General features: G+C 39.9%; 1 protein-coding gene and 1 pseudogene across 2 annotated transcripts in view; both read right to left on the bottom strand.

The window, feature by feature from the left end:
- LOC148376879 (uncharacterized) overlaps nucleotides 1–20,562 on the bottom strand; it is a 44,094-nt pseudogene extending 23,532 nt beyond the window's left edge. Inside the window, exons 1-3 of the transcript XR_015852730.1 lie at nucleotides 20,442–20,562; nucleotides 8,190–8,462; nucleotides 480–617 (exon numbers count right to left, since the gene is read on the bottom strand). The product of XR_015852730.1 is annotated as an uncharacterized LOC148376879 (transcript). The remainder of the gene's footprint in view (nucleotides 1–479; nucleotides 618–8,189; nucleotides 8,463–20,441) is intronic.
- LOC148376880 (uncharacterized) lies at nucleotides 6,596–20,562 on the bottom strand. Its single transcript, XM_088353204.1, has 2 exons — nucleotides 20,442–20,562; nucleotides 6,596–8,462 (listed from the first exon to the last, which is right to left on the bottom strand). Exons 1-2 carry the CDS (start codon nucleotides 20,560–20,562, stop codon nucleotides 6,997–6,999), a joined length of 1,587 nt encoding a protein of 528 aa, XP_088209330.1. The 3' UTR covers nucleotides 6,596–6,996.
- Nucleotides 20,563–21,082: the final 520 nt, after the last annotated feature.

Here is a 21,082-nt window from a genome sequence, read left to right as displayed (position 1 = left end):
TAAACAATAAACATTTTCACTGACCATCTTAAAACCATATTCTGAAAATGAAATTACATAAAATCAATACTGCATTCAAACAGATCAACAACAGTATTAACTCAAAATCGCGATATTAAACAATAAACTGCAAAAAAAATCCTAACAAAGTCTTGGGGTCCGCTAACTATCAATCAAGATGGCCCTGTGCTTTGATGCTGGGAATTGCGGGGTAGAGCTTTCCTCCCTCCATTCCTTTATTTTTACAGTGACGCATTATACCTTTCGTGTTACAAAGTTTCATTTTCCTTAGTGCTCATTTATTATGCTCACACGCCACCTAGTGACCAGCATTATTCACTTCATTTAAGCAAGTTTTCTGTCTGAACCAATCAGATTCGTTTCATGTATTCTGGATTGTATCTTACATGCAACGAGAGATAATGTATTTTCGAAAGATATTATATGAAAGTTGGCAAAGTAGGAAATAAATGACCGACCTGCTCTGTTCAACACGAATCGTAGCTCCTTGCTAATGCTAACTTGGTTTAGCCGTCGATCTTCTCGCTCGTTGTCATCTTGAAGCTCCTCTTTCAAATTCCCTATCCATTTCCCGCACATTTTAGCCTCCTTCGGACCTTTACGGAGTTAAATGCAGATTAAAGAAGTTTTATTGTGCACAAGACTGGAGCGAAACGCCAATGAGCCGCAGACAATGGCAGCAGTGATGTGCTTCTTCTCTTCTTCTCGCAAGGCACCCATCTCTTTGGTGCTCTATCGCCCCCTAGCATCATTCCATCTCACAGTTCCACTGTGCTGCGTTGTTGGCGAACCAAAAGAGTTAATGAGCCGATTCCCTTCGAAATGCTCTCTCATTTCTCCCCCCCCCCCCCCCCCCCCTCTCTCTCTCTCTTGCAGCCGCTCATAACTAGTCAATTACAGTGTCGTCTTTTCTGTGTGTTTTTCTTCGTATAATCCATGTAAAAGTTTAAATGAGGAAAAAGTTGTCCTCATATTGAAACAATAAAGGCTATAGTAACATAGTAAAACTAACAAAAAATGTTTCGTTGTCTTTAATCCGAAGAGCCCGCTGGGGGCTAAAAGTGCCTGCCCGTTTTCGTGAGCCGAGCCGAAAAAGCCGCTTCTCTAAAAAGAGAAGAAATTCCCATCACTATTCAGGTCGCAAAGCAAAGTGAGAACGGAAAAGTATTCTGAAATGCGTCCACTAGACAGCGCTCTCAACGATTGCTTGAAAGTTCCTTATCAGTTGTTAGAAAATGTCTTGTTCCAAACAACATTCACACAAATAAATACACCCAAAAACATTTTTTTTTGTTTATGGCTGCTGTGGATCTCTTCTCGCCTCTTGGGATCACTGATAGACCAGCATTTTCGGAACAAAGGCTCCGGACCGGAACATAGGGCGAAATAAAATCTGAAAGATATGAGGGAGAAAGTCCATGCATGATTTTGTATACTACCAACATAACCTTTAAAATCATAACTTAAGCTAAAAGAAAATTATTCTAAACCTCATGTTTTTAGGTCATGATTTAAGCCGTAAGGGCGCTACTGAATCCAGAGGCGTGTTCAGGAGAGTGATCAGACATGAAGTCTCTTGATAATCGCTTGCCGCGCACTGCTGAACGTTTTGTAATCGCTCACTGTGATTGCCTTACTGATCCAAAATGGCCGACGACAGTACAATGGATTTCGTTCTACAGCTTGCTTTGAGCGAGTTGGCTGATATGAGCGACAGTTCGCATATTGACACAGTTAAGGTTATCCTAAACGCAGTGGAAGGGTCATACCTGTCTTGCATTGTTCACAAACATTACCAGGCAATGTAAGACGATATATTACATCGCCAACAGCACTCGTCAGGGTGAGATACTCCATCTTCTGCACTGTCGACGCCATGTTGGAAATCAAAGTAAGCGGTCTTTCTCCCGTGATTACTCGGGCACGCGAGCGCTCAATAATCACTGGCCGTTCAGAAGCTAGCGATAGCTCGCGATAGCAATCACTCACTCTCCTGAACACGCCTCAGGACACTAGCCAGGGTAGCATTAAACTCATTCATGGGTGAGTCGATAGAGCCTTTATATAAAGGATGCTCTTTTATATGCTTTGGGCAGTCTACAGAGATACCTGCCAACGAGATCAAAGTGTTCAAAGCCAGCAGAGAAGCTAATCACATGTTGTGACTCATTTCATTTGCAGAGACTGTAATAAAAACATCATCATCCAGTCCAGAATGTGGATCTTTGGTGGGACAGGTACACCGCAATTACATTGGTGCCGTTGACATTAAAGAGAACCGCATGACAAGAGCCTCAAACGCCTTATAATTATTAGAGGCACGGGGAGTAAATTTGAGTATTTTTTCCAGAAATGAGCGCAACACCGGCACCCTTCTTCAAAGAGGGTGCTACATGAAATGAAATGATCTGCATTTATATAGCGCTTTTCAAGTCAATGACTTCCCAAAGCGCTTTACATTGTGCTTCACATTTCCCAATAGCGGCCGTGATCTGTGCAGCCATGTAAGGCGCTAACCTGCTTATTGGGGGTTCAGTGTCTTACCCAAGGACACTTCGACATGTAACACGGACAAGCCGGGATCCCTTAATCCTAAGACGATCGCTCTACCTCCTGAGCTACTGCCGCCCCACATGACATGACATGACAGCTCACGTAGACAGGAGAAGCCTCATTTAACGATTAGAAACTCATCCGGTCTCAACCAGGTTTCAAACAGACCAATCAGGTTGTTTGTGATCACGAATAATACAGGGTGATCCAAAAATATGCGTACCCACATTTCATCCGATAAAAAAATCCATTTTTTTAACGAATGGCTTTCCTGTTACAGGACGTGAAAGGTGAACCTATGGATGATCATTTGCAGCTATACAGTAGTTGCCCTGAAAATGTCTTGGACAAATCAGCAGAAGACATTCTCCCTGGACACCTATTTTGCGACAAAATCATACCAGAGTGTACAGATTCAGTTTCGAAAGCGTTTCCATTGTCGCAACTTTCCATCAAAATCAACGATTGTTAGTTGGAGTAAGAAGTTCAGAGAGCATGGAACTGTAGTGGACCTATGTTCTAAAGCCACAGGGAGAACTTATTCAGGCAGGAACCTTTGAAACCCCAAAAAACATTGTTTTTGCTATTGATGTGCCCAGAAAACAAAAGATGGGCTTCATCTGAGATCCAAAGAAAGTTTGCATCATTTTCAAGCACATGACCGAACCATTCACACATTGTTACTCGCTTTTCCTTGTCAGCATCAGTTCATTTTTGCTTTATTTGGATCTTGTATGGGTATAGGTGCAGATCAGACGTAAGAACGAGCCGCAGTGACTCCCTTGTCATTCCCAGTTCTTGGCTGCGTCTGCGCACTGATTTCCTAGGGCTGCTCCTCCAGAGTCCCTCACTGCAGCAATGTTTTATTCTGTCCTTTCACTCTTCTTCATGCCTGAATAAGAAATTTAGACGCAGAACCAAATGTATAAGTTCCTCCCGACTGTAGGTATTATTGGCCATGCATGTGTCCAGAAAAGAAAGCTAAAAAGACAAGAGAACTGTAATAAATAGAAAATTAGCTGAAGAGCTGTGAGCCGCTGCGTCCATGCGTGCCGCCATCATGCAATTCCAGTACTTTATCGAAACACGACATAGTAAGAATTGCAGTTTATTCCGATATTTCAAATGACATCGTTGTCACAGGTTCCACCGTAAAACGTCCCGTCGGATTAAAATGAGAATAAAACCGGAAGTTCACCTCCTCCTGTGGAGCTGACCAAACGCTAGACATGGACGTTGCAGTATCACATTTACCAACCAGATAACGCACTCCCTGAAAATTAAGGTTTAGCTTAGGCTCGCTAACAAAACAGCTAAGCTAGGCATTTGCTTACAAGTGTTTGAAATTGCCGCGTCATTAAACATTTTTGTGACAGGAAGTTAGATGATGCAAGATAACAACATTCACATTAAAACTCGTGCCGCTTTAATTACAAGTAAAAAGAAGTGTAATCATTGTGGGTAAATTCAATCATATTCAGATTTAAAATAAATCTTGGTGAATGTTATCTTAATTTCTTCAACTCAACAAATAATAACATGTACTCATGCATCCTGTAAGGTTTTAACATTTATTATACTGAAATCTGACTCGGAAGATACTTCCCGTGTCTTGTGTAATCCCTTGAAGTTGGAGCATGTCCACAAGCCGGAGAAGCTATTGAGCCGAGTATAGTCCACATATTAATTTATTTTGCCGAATCAAAGAGTTAAACAAATCAGGTGTCTGCCTTTAGCAATTTTACAATTGTGTGCAGGAGACGACAAGGGTTTCCAGGGTTGCCCACTTTTATGACACATGGCGATGAAATGTTCACGCCCCATGACCAAGCCGTTGGCTGATTGGTCCGCGGTCGTCGACGCAAATTTCCCAATAGTCCTTTGAAGCTTGGGAGAAGGGTGTACTGTCATCACCCTCTGGACAGAATGGGGCACGACACACACATTCTAACCCCCCAAACGAGGTGATAAGTCGTCGTTATCTGCACACACTGAAACCAAAGAAAACATTACAAAGCACAGGCGTTTTTACGACATCCTTCTAAAAAGTTGCACTCAAGGCTGAGGTCAAACTTAAAACAAGTATTTTGAATATAAGTGGAATAAAACAGCGTATAAACTGGTATATAACTTCAATTCACAATTAGAAATGTCTTTCTTGTCATTGATAAAAACACGGAGAACATTGAATGAATGAATGAAAACTTTATTCCGAACATTAAAATAAAAACAAGACAAAAACAATGAGTCAACAACATAATAATGTCACATAACATGTTCGAAAAGGGGTAGTCAGAAGCAGATGCTTATTTTCTCTACCCCTTTATCTTTCCTATTAAATACATTTTACAAATCCTCCTTTCCTCTTGTGTCTAATATAACAGCATCTCATGGATATACTTATTACATAGGTCAGATATCAATAATTATAATTACAATAATCACATATTTTATACACTAATCTTTGTAAAACCCATCCAATTGTTTACATTGTTTACAAAGAGATTAGAAGTGGCACTCCAGGAGAGACACGTAATAAAGACTTACAAGAGAAAAGGAAGATAAATAAAATGTCAGGATATAAAGGTAGCATAAAAACAAGAGAAATTTAAAAATACCTTTAGAAGAGAAATCCACAGGTGAAAATAATAAATGTATATTAGATACAATATACATTTATTAAACGTGAGACAAAATCCGGACATTTTCAACATCTTACCTAGTGTTTACTATTCTGTGTACAGTAATGCTAATTGTAATTCACCCTGTTCAATCCTGGAAGGGGGATTACCACATGTGAGGTCCTTTCTCAAGGTTTCTCTTTTCTCCTCACACTGAGGTTTTTGAGTTTTTCCTTGCCCGCATGCTGGTTTGCTAGTTTAAGATCAGGTAATTGTGTAATTTTGTAACTGTAATCCTGTGCAGTCCTTTGAGACATTTTTGTGATTAAGGGCTATATAAATAAATTTGACTTGACTTGACTTGACTTGACAAAATCGTGAAGTGGAACCAAATTCGTTCCCCATTTTGTGTTATATTTACAACGAAAACACATGAAAAGTAAGTGTTTCGAAAATATTGTCCCTCTGTTCTCTCAGTTTAGCCAACAAACACGAGATGTTCTCTGATGACTTCTGAATGATCCAATGTCCACCTAAAAGACTATCAAAGTGAACCTGTGTGTCATTAAGCATGTCAGTTTTAATGCATTTACTCTGTGGTGGGCTCAGAGGTTGGTGAAAGGAGACACTGGAGAACAGACAACATTATGAAGATCAAAGAGCACACCGGGCAGGTACGGGATAAAGTTGTGGAAAAGTTCAAAGCAGGAATGGGATACAGAAAGATTTTGCGACATTTACACATCTCCCGGAGCACTCTGCAAGGAATACAGTAATATCAAAATGGAGAGAGCATAAAACCACCTAAGATCTGGACGTCCGTCTAAACCAAGGTTCGGGGAACTTGCAGCTTGCAAGCCATATATGTCGTTTTTCATGAGAACCTATGGCTACGAGATAAAACAGACCTTTAGCTATTACTTAAAATATTGTCACATATGAAGGCGTTTGTCACCCGAGAGAAACCGAGACAGTCCCGGCTGCTTAATGGGTTCAGTCCAGTATATATATAGGACGCAATTTCAACTACAGTTTACCGTCCAGGTGTCACACTGACGGACCCCGTTTTGGCTGTACGGAAAGCTCATAAAACAATCTACGACAAAAAGCCACATCACAAACTTTAAACATCCAAAAGCGCTAGCAAAACACCTAGCAATTTCATTGAGAGAGTGGTAGGAATGGGCGGAGCTATACATACGCCCATTTTCTTCTCCTCGCCCAGGGACGTATACACTGAAGGTAAACGAGTTGGTTTCCTCCATGGAGTATTTTATGGAATTTGTACATAATAACTTATTTAGGACAAAAATGAAGGTTCAAATGAGCTTCATCACAATATTAATTTGAAGTGGTATATTTGTATTAATATGAGACACAGGCTCTGGCGTTATAATGATTTTGCTTTTATGGCCTTTTGGGTTTTTCTACTGTAACAGTTCCACTGTATTTTCCCCACAATGTCATGTGACTTATCTCGCTACTGTATTTTGTATGTTTGATGACAGTTCAAATGTAATTTAAGTGATGTTGAAGATGTGCTTCATGGCTATTTAACTTGGATGCTTTCTGGAGACCAAAACAGATGAATTTGTTTTCATTGATTTCATATGTTAAAAATTTGCTTCTTCACAATCAATTCGGGCAAAAACCTGGAAGAAAGTAAGCTTGTATGAAGAGGTACCACCGTGCGTATGACTGTGTATATATATATATTCTATACAGACACGTACACACACAAAGTTTTCGTTCATTCCTTGGCCGATTACTTTTATATGTAAATGCAAGAAATGAAACCGTATCAAACAGAGTGAAGGATATTATTTCCCCCGGCACACGTGTGATCCTGAGCTCTGGCTTGACTTGAGAATATTAAACCGCCATCTGAGCAGGAAAAGGGTTTCTCATCGGTATGGATTCTCATGTGTCTTTTTAAATGTTCCTTCCGGTTGAATTTCTCATCATAAATTGAACAGGAAAAAGGCTTCTCACCAGAGTGGATTTTTATGTGATTTTTTAAGCTTTCTTTACGGCTGAACCTTTGACCGCAAACTGAGCACGCAAAAGGTTTCTCGGCTGTGTGGATTCTTGTGTGGTTTTTTAAGGCATGCTTAACGCTGAATCTTTGACCGCACACTGAACAGGAAAAAGGCATCTCACCAGTGTGGGTTCTTGTGTGTGAGTTTAGGTTTGCCTTGTGTCTGAAATTTTCACCACAGATTGAGCAGGAAAAAGGCTTCTCGCCAGTGTGGATTCTGGTGTGGACTTCTAAGACATGCTTTCGGCTAAATTTTTGACCACAAAGTGAGCAAGAAAAAGGCTTTTCACCAGTGTGGGTTATTGTGTGACGATTTAGGTTTGATTTATCGCTGTATTTTTGACCACAAACTTTGCAGGAAAAGGGCTTCTCATTAGTATGGATTCTTGTGTGTCCTTTTAAGTGTTCTTTCTGGCTGAATCTTTGACCGCAAACTGAGCAGGAAAAAGGCTTCTCCCCAGTGTGGATTCTTGTGTGTGAGTTTAGGTTTGCCTTCTGGCTGAATTTTTCATTACAAAATGAACAGGAAAATTGCTTGTCACCAGTGTGGGTTCTTGTGTGTGAGTTTAGGTTTGCCTTGTGTCTGAAATTTTCACCACAGATTAAACAGGAAAAAGGCTTCTCGCCAGTGTGGATTCTTGTGTGGTCTTCTAAGACATGCTTTCGGCTGAATTTTTGACCGCAAAGTGAGCAGGAAAAAGGCTTCTCACCAGTGTGGGTTCTTGTGTGATTGTTTAGGCTTGATTTATCGCTTAAATTTTGACCACAAACTTCGCAGGAAAAGGGCGTCTCACCAGTGTGGGTTCTTGTGTGTCTTCTTAAGCTTTCTTTATGGCTGAATTTTTTACCGCAAGTAGAGCAGGAAAAAGGCTTCTCCCGAGTGAGGGTTCTCATATGCAACTTTAAACAATATTTGAATTGAAATGTTTTCCCAGACTGAAAACATGTTTTATCACCTTCTGACTGTTCGTCGCCATCAGTGTATGCAGAGTTGGACGTGTCCTCATCATAAATTTTCACGTGATGAGGGGAGCCGATGCTAAGAGGCTCCTGCCAGTTTTCTTCATGTTTTACTTGACTCCCAGGAGTTAAACAGATCTCAGTCACCGGAAACTCTGTGAAATGTCCCTCCTCTTTAACACAAACAGGCTCCACATCCTCCTCCTCCTTTTTAATGTCAGGAAACTCTGGTTCCTGCTGGACAGCAGGCAGGAATTCTTCCCTGACATCTGTGGGACACAAGACACACATAGGTTTCGGATCATTTACAATATACGACATAATATCGAAACTGATAAATGACAAAATGTATGTTGAGGAATTTGTCGGTTGGTTAGGAAAAGCCTTCTCATATGTGGATAAGGAGACAGAGGCCAGCTTCGGAGGGAGATTGCTTTATTGCAGATTCTCTCAGAGAACGGTGAACATGACAATGGTTTTAAGCAGTAGTGACGATTACGCTGGATACACCCCAAAAGGCGGTCCTGTATCACGTATGAGTACGTGACCAGTCCCGTGTACGCCGTATGAGTACGTGACCGTTCCTTGCACGCCGTCTGGCAACGGTATCTTCAAGGTAAACTCTAATCGTCTGGTAACGGTATTCAACCGAGGTCACCCCGACCTTTTCCCACAAGCAAGTAATGTATTGTAAGTTAATGTAGACATGTATGCAAATCTATTTCTATATATGCAAGTGCAAATGCTTTTGAGGATTTGCCACAACATAATCCCCCCTTTTTTTTTTTTTCCTTTGAATGGAAATTAAAATTGAAAAGGAAAACGGAGTAGTGGCAAATTATTACCAATCGTAGATATCAATACAGGACAGAGTTTACGCGAATCGAAAATAAAATAAAATTCTGGCGGTCAGCCTGCTGTGATTACTCTAACTTTCATTATTCATGTTTCATTAAATAAAAAAGAAAAAACCCCTAACACTCCAAACATCTGACCCATGCACTAACCCCCCCCCTTCATTTATCTTTATCCGTACATACTGTATTATACACGTGGACCGTCGACGGTTGATCGGTACGTGATAAAGGTAAATGAATGATTAAACTGATCATCGATAACCAATTTCGTTAACAGTCGATACATTTCAAGATGAGCGCAAGACTGGATAGTGATACAGCATGCACATCGGCCTTTGGCCCGACCCCTTTGAAAAATTTGAAGACCATGCATTGTCGTATTCGTCAACGGGTGTCGTGAAGTCAGATGTTGGAGTGAGTGTTATCCCAGCAGGCATCACGCTCAGTTTCCATGCAGCCAAAAACCCGGAAGCGACGATGACCATCCCAGGCAGCAGCTTGTTCCCCGGCAGTGTGACATACCAACAAAAGAATCACAATTAGAAACCAATATATTTGTTGCTGTTATTCCTAGTGCTATACAGTGTGTTGCGTGTTTAACAATAGTGCTAATTGATATCGTATTCCGTCCAGATCATCATATGTGTCTCTTTCCGCAGATGCTCCATTATCTAATGTAATGTAGACTGACTATTAACGTTGCCAAATAAAATTCAAGGTTTTGAATTTAGTTGAGTCATCTGTTCTTCCTCACTAATGAATAGGCTTGGATATTTAATCACAAACTGTGCTCATTGAGCTTCTTGCCACCCTAGTATTAGCCACTACTGTCATTTGTCCTCCAAAAGTCTTAAGAATTCCTCTTTTAAGAATAGGTATGGCACAGAAACACAACAAATACATAATTATTACGATAGTTAGTACGAAAATTTCCCCCCTTTGCTAACATACTAGCCCAGTACCCCAATGTAGACGAGAACCAATCAAAAGAGATACTAGATGTCTCATGTAATTGCTCTCCTACTGAACTAAAGGCCTCGTTAATGTAATTAATAAACGTTGTTGGTTGTAATAAATGTAGTTAATCCATTTTGCGTTCTTATCCTGAGTTATCCAGATAAACACCGATTCTAATCCAGACTTAATTTCATTGCTAGCTATAAATTACTCTGGAATTACTCTCGGTTGTCCGATGTTATTTAGCTATACCCGTCCACCCGGAATATATGTTCTCTTTACTGCGGCCAATTGTCAACAAAAATATTTCATTAAATTACTTTTTCCCCTTTTCATTTTCTTCCTTTTCTCACTTGTATGTCCCTCTCTTCTCTTTTCCTCAACGCCTACTTTCTTTTCGCCTTTTTATTTCCTCCTTTGCTAACTCTTATCTTTCTGTATTTGTAACTTCCTTACTTGCTCTGCCAACAATCCATTTTCCACATAACTTTCCCTTCTCCTACGCCCTCTAACACATGCTTTTTAGCCCACTAGTTTAATGGGAAATTGACATATAACCATCTCACTTAATCTTTCAATTCATTTATTTATTTTTTCCAAACCAATTAAATCTACCATCCTAGCTTCACCTACTTCATTTGAAAACGACGTGCATTGATCTACAACGATTCATCTTACTCATTTGTATTCCATTCAATGAATATTTCCTCCATATTCAATGAAAAAAAAAGTATTTACTCACGCTTTTCCACTATTCTCGTACAACAATGCTTTTCATTTTCAAATTACTCCATCCCAATTTCACTCAATTGGATTTTTCCTCGTCTTCACATTCCTTTATTTTCCAATTTTTAACTGAAAACGAAACATTTTTATTCATTTTTTGTCACTATTCCATCTTTCTATGGTGAGGTTCTGGCATTACCTCTATGAATCTGAAATAACTCAAACATAATTTTTCTAAACTTACCACTCCTAAATTTATCGTTGTCCAATCGAAAAAACAGAAAAAATTTGGACCGTAAAAATTTTTATTGGAACCCCTTAGGCCCGCAGGCGTTATGTTGTACACCTTTAGCGTCAAACACTGATTTCCCAAAAAACGAACATTTTCGATTCCTGACGCGATGTGCTCTCGGTTCCACCCAAAAACAACATTTTTTAAACGGTCTTACTGTTGATAACAAAACGTTTCTGTCGTTGCATTGTGCACTTAAATTCGCTTCCTTTTTCTTCTTTGTTAAAAATGCACGCGCTCTTGTCCGCGGCAATTTTCCTTCGTATTTTTCTATTTTTCCTTTTCAGTTACGTGGGCCGCTTAAAAGCTAGTACAAACAAACATAAGACAAGAAAAAAGAGAATACAGGAAAGTATACAAACATTTACAACATTGAACAAACATAAAACATATGACAAGACAAATGGCCCACAAAAATTTAAGTTGTTTAGTCAAATTAAGTCAGTGCACATTGAGACCATGCGCCTACACAACTACCGAGTTAGGGTTACGGTTTTCCTCTTCTACACAATTTCCCGAATTTTACGTACTGGCCGTGCACTCATGTTTGGCTGTCGGCGTTGTAACCTCACTCTTTAGTGCTGTCGCCGTGGGTGTAGGTTTCTCTGGACTTTGGTGTGTCGGAACCTTCCTTGCCTGTATCGTCACATTAAGGTTTAGCCTATTATTAACTTTAGTCTGTACTGTCGTTAACATATTTGGTTTCTGGTAGTCCGTCGGCACTCCGACTGGTTGCACGTTTAGGGCGCTTTGAGGAGAGGGATGACTGAGAATGGGCGCCAAGAGTGGACTGAGAGTGTGATCGTGGCCACTGTGTTGTGCGGTGCAGAGACGATTCAGTTTTATTAAGACGACAGCAGTGTGTGTGTGTGTCGTCGTATCGATACTAATAACTACAAGGAGTGGAATGGAACTATGACGACTATAACATGAAACCAAACGAGACGTCACGCTCTATAGAGAATTTATCGACCTATTTCATCATCGCCTACAATCAGCTCAAAATTTTTTTCCAACATTCTGCTTCTTAAAAGAACCTAAAAAAAAATCAGTCATTAAAAGCGCAATTAACCACCAGTCTATCGTCCCAAAAACAATAGTTTTAAGTCAATGGTGGGCAAACTTTTGTCGTCACGGCCTGGGGACACATCCAATTTTTCTCATTTACAATTATGATGTTGTATTTCATTATATTTAATTCCTGTTTATTTATTTTGTGTAATGGTTGCACATCAAACTGAAATATTAGCGTTTGTTCCTTGTTATTTTTTCCATTGTTCCTTACAAAACCGCTCCCCAGTTCCCAAAGGTACGACGGTGATCGTTTGGATACACCATTTTTCAGATCTTTCCACAAACACTATTTATGTCCGGACTTGGGCTTGGCTATTCTAACACATTTATATTGTTAGTTCTAAAACATGGAATTTTAGATTTTGTTTATGTACGAACCCCTACTGAACACCAGCATACCTTCAGGGCAATTGCAGTTGACTCAACAAGGTTCGTTTTCTTTCGGAACGGACTAATCCCGTTTCAATCCAATTGATTCAAATTGATAATGTGTTTCGATTTACAATAGTTTCATCATTCCATATTTACTGCTAGAACCAATTAAACGTATAAGTAGAGGTACAACTGTGTTATTGTAGTTGTGCACGTATGTAGTATTTCTGCCATGTCCAGCATGGTCGCTGTGGCGACCGTCTAATTTGCATGTGTCCTTCTTAAGGGCTTGCCCGTTCTGAGTAAAAGCCTGTTTTATGAGTATTCCAAGTTTGAGTTCCTGTTTGCCTGTAAGCCTGTTTTTGTTTTGTTTTGTCCCTGGGTGTTGGACAATTTTGCTAAATAAAGTAACTGGTCGTTACGCGATTGAATTCAGGTCCGCTCTGCACTTAACTCAACCATTCCTGCAGTAGTATCTTATAATATTTATTAAATAAGATTCTGTAATATTTTCGAAGTAGGTTGTAGTACACTTGAGGCTATATTTTTTCAGGATTTCTTTAGTAGCGCTAGTATTAATGCTGTTGTAGTTTTGTAGCAGTATTCTTGCAGAATTTCTGTAGTTGGTCTTTTTAGAATTATAGCCGTACCATATACTATGTCCCATTTTTCAAGCTCTATATTCCGTTTTCTAGTAATTTCATAAAATTTCTGTAGTAGGATTTAAATTATTGTAATCTTTTGCCATCTCATCTCTTGTACTATTTTGGTTTACTGCACATGAATGGCTGGATTAAACCCTAGAGGTTTAATTCTGACCCAATTGTGGAAAAATGTATCTGATAATGTTACTTCCGGCGCCGTCACTAATGGCAGCCGCTCCAGCTGCTCCCGTGTTATTTTCGCTACTTTTGTGATTTATTTATTTGTTTATTTATTTTTGCTTACTTTATCAGTGCCTTGCAACACTTGGATTACTTTCTATCTCCACCCAGCAGAGTAAAGGCCAACATTAAACAACACCACCTACATTGGACATTACCGAATCTTACTGCATTATGTGTTCTGTGTAGCACTATTTAGTAACTCTATATAACATGCTAAAGTGGGCATTTGCACGTCACACTGGGTATTTGTATATTGTATTCTTTTGGCTTTATTATTTTTCTGTTCTCAGCTCAGGGATGCTGCTGGAATTGTGAATTTCCCTCAGGGGATGAATAAAGTATCTATCTATCTATCTATCTATCTATCTATCTATCTGATTAATTCGTTCACCCCTGTGATAGTGAACCTAAATCGTTTAATTAGCTTTTTTATAAAGTATTTAGCAATTTATATCCAAAACAGGGATTGCTGGTGTGACTACGCGATTGTAAACTGGAGTTACTGGAGTTTTCCATAACATAACATGAGCATCACCTAGAGGCAGTGAAAAATAGTGCTTATGTGGGTGCTGTGACCCCCCTTAATTATCCTGTCAAGCACTTTTATTTTGGTTGCACTCCACAGTGCAGAGACTTCTTGCGGTCAATTTATACACACTGTCCCTTTAAAAATTTCGAGTGCATGCTTTTTATGAAACCTTATTCTAAAAATTATATTTTACACATTTTCGTCACATCTCACATTTTTCTTTTTTCCTGTAATATTTTTTGATTTTGGTACTTTAGAGCTTATCTACCTCAGGGCCAGTGAGCCCTTCATGAGGTAAAATGTACTTGTACTTTCCAAATCACCAACCGTTTTGGCATGTTATACAGTAGTGTCACACTTAACCGGGTCGCTGTCTCTAGGATGCGTCATGGTCTGCAACTTCGCTTTTTGGATCTCCGGTTGCACTTTCGGAACCGCAATTTCCATTCGCCGCTGCGATTTCTCGAGCTCTGCTCCTAGTAACAATCATATCAGACAATTTATTATCACACACAGCTTTGTTATCCACATCTTGTTTTCCTAATTTGAACGTTACTGTCCTGTTGATCTTGCTTGGTCTCGTTGACGGTGGCAGCAGGGGTCAGCAATAGATGATTGGTGAAAAATTAATGCCATTAATTGCGAAAAATTAATGGAATGGTTGCTTAAATTCATAAATCCATTTATTGCAAAATTTAAATAATTAGCAATTATTGCGAGTTTGCGACCCATTAATTGCGAAATTGTTCGGGTTTTTTGTTAGTCGATTGCGTCAACAAACGTGCAAATTTTCTCGCCGCGCGAGCATTTCGTATGCGGTCAAGGGCACATACACGCACAATCGGGACAGTGCATGTATACGCGTAAGCTACCGTGTTTCCCCCATTATAAGGCCCAGCTTTTTATGAGAAATGAAATTCAACCTTGTCAACAAATTGCCTAGAAGCCCAACTTTTTTTGTTTTCTAACAACCGCTTCTGGGACAGCGAATTTGTTTCCCACATCGTTTCATCTAATGAAAATCTCTAACATTTTCACTCTCTCCGATGCTTCTATGTTGTACACATTTTTGTTCATAAATGAATGTGTAATAAATAGCAAAACCTCTTATTACTAAGGTGTCTTACTGCGCATGATAATGTTGGCGTGAATGTTCTATCATTCACTGTTCATCTAACCTCAGTTAGTGTTCCGACAATTCGCATATTAATTTAGGAGAAATCGACAAATTATAATTATAAAACAAGCCCCAACATGCCGGTAGCTGATGTGATCACCAATAACTCAGAAGATATTTTTTGTACTAAAAGTAAAGATTAAAGGACCAGTTTGTTCGACCACATTGACACGGCTAGCACACCATTAAATTACCAATTAATGGCTAGAAATCCAATAAATACCCATCAATTGGCCTTGCCGCAAAAAAAATTAATTTTAATTTTTTCGCACTTAAATATTATTTTTCTTCCAAAAATCAATTAATGATGACCCCTGGGTGGCAGCGTGAGCCCTCGACCTGGACTGCGGCCAGCGTTGCCCTCACGACGGTGTACGGTCCCTCACGCCTCGGATGGTTCCTCTTTCGTCGACCTTGATGTACACGAGATCCCCTGGGACGTCTTTTCAAATGGTTGTTCGACCTTGGACTCCTGTCTCTTAACCAGCTAGTAGATGACAGCCGTCAATTGTCACATTCAGTCTCTCAGTTCAGTTTGTAGTGTTTTGTAGTTGCTCAAGTGGCCCAGACGCGGTGCTGGTCTGCCTGTTACAGGGATATGATTCGACCAAAGTGAAATTACCTGAAAATTAGGTGGGGGACTGGGGGGCGCGGGCCCCCAACTGGGTCCAGGGCAGTGCCCCGGCGGGGGGACTAGTGGGGCGAAGTCCCCCCCGAAGCTCATGGGTTTTCCGTGTTTTTAAAGTACTTTCAATGCATTCAGATGACAAAGAAATAGACAAAACAACAGAATACCATCATATCTAACTCATGTGATTACTAAGTTAACACAAATGTCTTGGTTATTGCAGAAGAGTTTTTCTATAAATGAAAGTACTGTAGTTTGGCTGTACCTAATTCACCCATGGAACCATTGTTTAATGTGTAGTTTTTGTAAGATGCCATTCACGACCTTTAGAACAAACAAATTTATCTGATATAAAGTCAAAGGTATTTCCCTGTTACCTATTCTCGCCTCTGGAGACACAATCACCGATTTCCTGGAAAGCAGATTCAAAATACAATTTTAGCAGTATTTCTGTGTTAAAAATAAAATAATTCACAATCCAAACGTATCAATATTCCTCAGATTTGTAAACACTACGTCAATCAACAAGATTCTAGCGTGATTCAAAGCAGACTTGTGTTGTTAGTTTATCACCGTCGACGGCCTTGGCCGTCTGGCTCAGTCCCTTGTGACGTTCACTCGCAGTCTGCCGCCGGAATGTTTTCGTGAGCTTATCAGTACCAAACTGACCTTGGTGCTCAGCTGTCTACCTTTTTCCCCTCGTAACTGGCTGCAATCAGCACTTTTTGAGGACAGCCTGGATGTGCTCCAGTGTCCCCACGACCCTTCTGTAGACAAGCGGCCAGACAATGGATTAGTGAACGTCTTTGTTTGTTCTTTGCCCGTTTTTCTGTCCATCCTCAGCCCTTTTCAACGATCGTCTGACTTCTGAATCCTGTTAAATCGGTCATGTTTACAAACTCGGATGTTTAGTCTAGGTTAAATGACTGAATGAATGAATGAAGACATCACCTTAGCAATTAAATTCTTAAATTTTTCATGGTCTTCCTCAAGATCAAGTAATCTGCTCTTCATTGTATTTTGAAAAAGCTTGCCAAATTGTCCTCAATTTACCCAAACTATACTTATTACGTTTATCGGAACAAGATCTCACAAATCAAAAGGCCACACGCAAACGGAGCACTTGACTTGACGAATTAAGTAATCCCTCCATTTTTTTATTTTTATGACACCACTTAACATAACGTTACATAAAGTAAAGGGAAAACAATACACACGGTCGAGCTCAACTTACACACGGAGAAAGACAGAGTGGTGGGGGTAAGGGGGGGGGTAAAAAACAAAAAACAAAAAAGACAAAAAGAACCAACGGTTTGCGCTAATAACCCACAAAAACCAAGAAGCAGTCACTCCATCATTCATCCATGCATCCATAACTCCACACCCAACGCCAAACAAAAGAAAAACAGAAAAGACAAAAACATCAAAGGTTCTCCTCCGCACAGCGTCGTATAAATCACCCGCGTACAAAATAAGATATTTTATTTCCTTTTTTACAAAAATACAGAATATAATTTGCATAAACAGCCAAATAAATATTACATTTCAAAAGGGTCTTTAACAAACGTTTAGGACACTTTTACTTGTATTTATTTTATTATATAATTACCTCTTTTTAATATTAAATATAAAAGCAGTAACGTTTGCTCATTGGTAACATTTTTTTTAATGACAATTATTATTTAAATAAAGAGAATTCATATTTAAGCAAGCGATGTTATCTGCCATTGAAATAAAAATCACTCAGCGAAGCCCACGACCCTGAGATTAAGAATCTCATGCTCTACCGACTGAGCTAGCCGGGCGGGGGAGAACACACATCCACAGACAGAAACACACACGCACAGTTCTCGCTAGCTGGCACACACCAACATTCCCGAATGAGACATCTCCCACACCAAAACATGTCATCAATTCCCACACATTCTTTGTATCGCCTGTTCTATGCGAAAGTATTTTAATAATAAAACATCGATTACTGCTCATTTTTTAGCGTCGGTCTAACAAAATCAGATTTTAGAAAATGGCGGTCTTCCACGCACCATACTTCTTATTAAGTCAAGGTTACATGTCCGACTCCCAAATCATAAATCCACTAGGGAAACAAATATTTCCCGTATTAACAATATATAAATCGCCTATTTTGAACTGCCACTAGCAAATGACGACGTCTTATCACAGCTTTACACAGATCTCAAGACAATCATAAATTATACCTAAACCGACGCCGCTGCACACCATTTTATCCAGGTAAAATTTGCCTTATTATGTTTTTAACGCAGCCATGTCTCTTAACTAACAGGGTTCCTGAGCATCGAACTCCCGTTTAGACAACAAAATCTCAACTCAGTTCACATATCACATCCGCTCGAACTTGGGCCAGACTACGGATGGAGAAATTCACATGCATGCATTTAATTTAGCTCCGAGATTCTGGCTCCTGTCTCTCCACAAATATCTCGACAAGCAAACTGAAATAAGGAGATAAAAAAACATTCCTTACCTCAGTCGCTGGTGCGAGACCGATGAGACAATGAGAAGTTTTCCTCCCTTTTCGGTTTTATTTGATTAGTGGGTCAATTCACGTTGTGGCGCCATTGATTTGTTGAGGAATTTGTCGGTTGGTTAGGAAAAGCCTTCTCATATGTGGATAAGGAGACAGAGGCCAGCTTCGGAGGGAGATTGCTTTATTGCAGATTCTCTCAGAGAACGGTGAACATGACAATGGTTTTAAGCAGTAGTGACGATTACGCTGGATACACCCTAAAAGGCGGTCCTGTATCACGTATGAGTACGTGACCAGTCCCGTGTACGCCGTATGAGTACGTGACCGTTCCTTGCACGCCGTCTGGCAACGGTATCTTCAAGGTAAACTCTAATCGTCTGGTAACGGTATTCAACCGAGGTCACCCCGACCTTTTCCCACAAGCAAGTAATGTATTGTAAGTTAATGTAGACATGTATGCAAATCTATTTCTATATATGCAAGTGCAAATGCTTTTGAGGATTTGCCACAACATGTACAAATATATAGACTGCATTTATGTAATAATTCTAACCAATGGAGACAGAAACGACGCAGAACCTCTGAAAAACACGCAAACATATCAATTAAAATGTGTATAATAAAATCGTAAATATAATTACTCTCTACTGAATATTGGCATTTAGGAACACAAAGTGCTTAGCTTTGAAGGACTGATTCCAATTCTTCTGTCAGTGATACACAATGCACAATGTTACATACCGTAAAATTTGGACTATAAGCCGCTACCTTTCTTTAGCAACCGCCAGGGGGCGCCCAAGCAGGAAAGGGTAAGAGTGAGACACGTCGAATATATGTGTCAAGGAAGATGAACGTTTGATGTAACTTCGTGCTTTGTGCATGAAAAAACTAGCATGAACAGACCCTAAAAATGGGAAAGGTGTCAATCGAAGGAGAACGCTGACGGCCACATTGAGAATCATTTTACGAGTCTGTTGATTTGTAAACGAAAATAATAGATAGATGTCTAGATAGATAGATACTTTATTCATCCCCGTAGGGAAATTCACACTTCCAGCAGTCTACCCCGTTGTTTATTAACAGATGAACATGATGCCCTAGGGGTGCTTGTAGCGAAGTGGATGACGTCACGCCAGTCCAAAAATTCGACATCCCTGCGGCAGATGGAAAACTTTTCTTTGTGAAAATCCAGGGATACACCACCATAATGTGGCGAAACAAACAAATTACAAGACGCAACGTCCAACGAAGCAGAAATATTTAATGCAGATCATTATTAATCTGTAAGCATGATCGTGTGGCTTGGAATAAATATTTTACACGGTTGGATTCTATGAATTGCCCTAATGTAGAAGACATTTTTGCGAAATTCAAAAAAGGTGAAGACAGGAATGGGACGTAATGGTGAGTTACGCAGGCTTTATGGTTTTCAGGTATCTTGTTTCGGACTGATGTTTCTCTAATGAATGTATTTAGAAATCATATTTTGAATCTCAAGAGTTTAAGCTTTCCACTGATATGCGTATTTCGGTGACTGCTGACATCGTACAGACACATATTTGTTTATTAAAAGTCTTGCGGCCCACCGGCGGGCCGGCAGAATGTCAAGGGGTTAAGGCAGCTTATATTATAAAACTCCTCTGTGCGGTCTTTGTAAATATCTTGAATATTTCAATGGTGGCACATGCGGCTTACAGTCAGGTGCAATTTTTGTACAAAATGATCGTACTTTTAATGACGTACTGGGAGCGCCTTATAATCAGGTGCGCTCTAATTTTACAGTAAGTAAAATTAGTCCATATGAGGATTATTTTCCTGCTTTGCCACCTTTTTTAGAATTGTCCCTTTTGTCCTCTGTATAATATTATAAGTCTAAGGGGACTGGAGGAGAGGAAGATTGAAAAAGAACTGGGCAGACAACATTTATGAATGGACTGGTGCCAACTATGCCAAGACCCAAGAACAGGCCAAAGACTGTAACCAGTGGAGAAGGCTGTCCAAAGTTGCGTTGAATTCCTAGATAAAATAAAAATTGCACTTCAACGGTTTCATCGTGCGACTCAATCGTGACAAATATTAAATGCTCATGCTTAGCAACTGGGTAGACAAGATGGCTGCTCATCCTGCTCGGCTCGCGTCGTTTAACAGGTCACCTATGGATTGTATCTTACATGCAACGAGAGAAAATCTGTTTTCGAAAGATATTATATGAAAGTTGGCAATGGAGGATATAAATGACCGACCTGCTCTGTTCAACACGAAACGTAGCTCCTTGCTAATGCTAACTTGGTTTAGCCGTCGATCTTCTCGCTCGTTGTCATCTTGAAGCTCCTCTTTCATATTTCCTTTCCATTTCTCGCACATTTTAGCCACCTTTGAACCTTTACGGGGTTAAAAGCAGTTAGATGAAGTTAATTTATGCACACAACTGGAACGAAACGTCAAGGAGCCGCAGATAATGGCAACAGTGACGTGTGGTTCTTCTCTTCTTCTCGGATGACATCCATCTCTTTGGTGCTCTATCGCCCCCTAGCATCATACCATCTCACAGTTCCACTCTGCTGTGTTGTTGGCGAACAAAATAAGTTGGTGAGTTGTCTCCAGTGTTCCCTCTAAACTGCGCGCGTGCGCAATTGCGCACTGCTCGCACATTCTCAGCGCACAAGAAAATCTAGCCGGCGCACAAAAATCAGGGCTCAAAATTACTTACTAAGAAGCGACTCAAGTCAAAGTTACAGTGCATGAAGGTAAAAATACACGGGTTCCCCTGACGTTGTGTCCTAAATGCGGTATTTTGAAGTCAAAGGAGAACATATTTCAGCAGGAATTCAACAAAACAAAACGTTATTGTCACACCCGTTACACGTATATAGTGTATATTTGG

The sequence above is a fragment of the Urocampus carinirostris genome, chromosome 1 (assembly GCF_059441175.1).
Source record: "Urocampus carinirostris isolate Australia breed hairy pipefish chromosome 1, RoL_Ucar_1.0, whole genome shotgun sequence".
NCBI classification, from domain to species: domain Eukaryota; kingdom Metazoa; phylum Chordata; class Actinopteri; order Syngnathiformes; family Syngnathidae; genus Urocampus; species Urocampus carinirostris.
The sequence above is the reverse complement of the archived record's forward strand: the minus strand, read 5'-3'. Positions and strand labels throughout refer to the sequence as shown.

What these genes read in the sequence shown, in the direction of transcription:
- LOC148376880 (XM_088353204.1), bottom strand. Translation starts at nt 20,562, where the DNA reads ATGTGCGAGAAATGGAAAGGAAATATGAAAGAGGAGCTTCAAGATGAC. An exon ending in TTTCGTGTTGAACAGAGCAG is followed by an intron (nt 8,463 to 20,441) that starts GTCGGTCATTTA and finishes TGTGTCCCACAG; the next exon opens with ATGTCAGGGAAGAATTCCTG.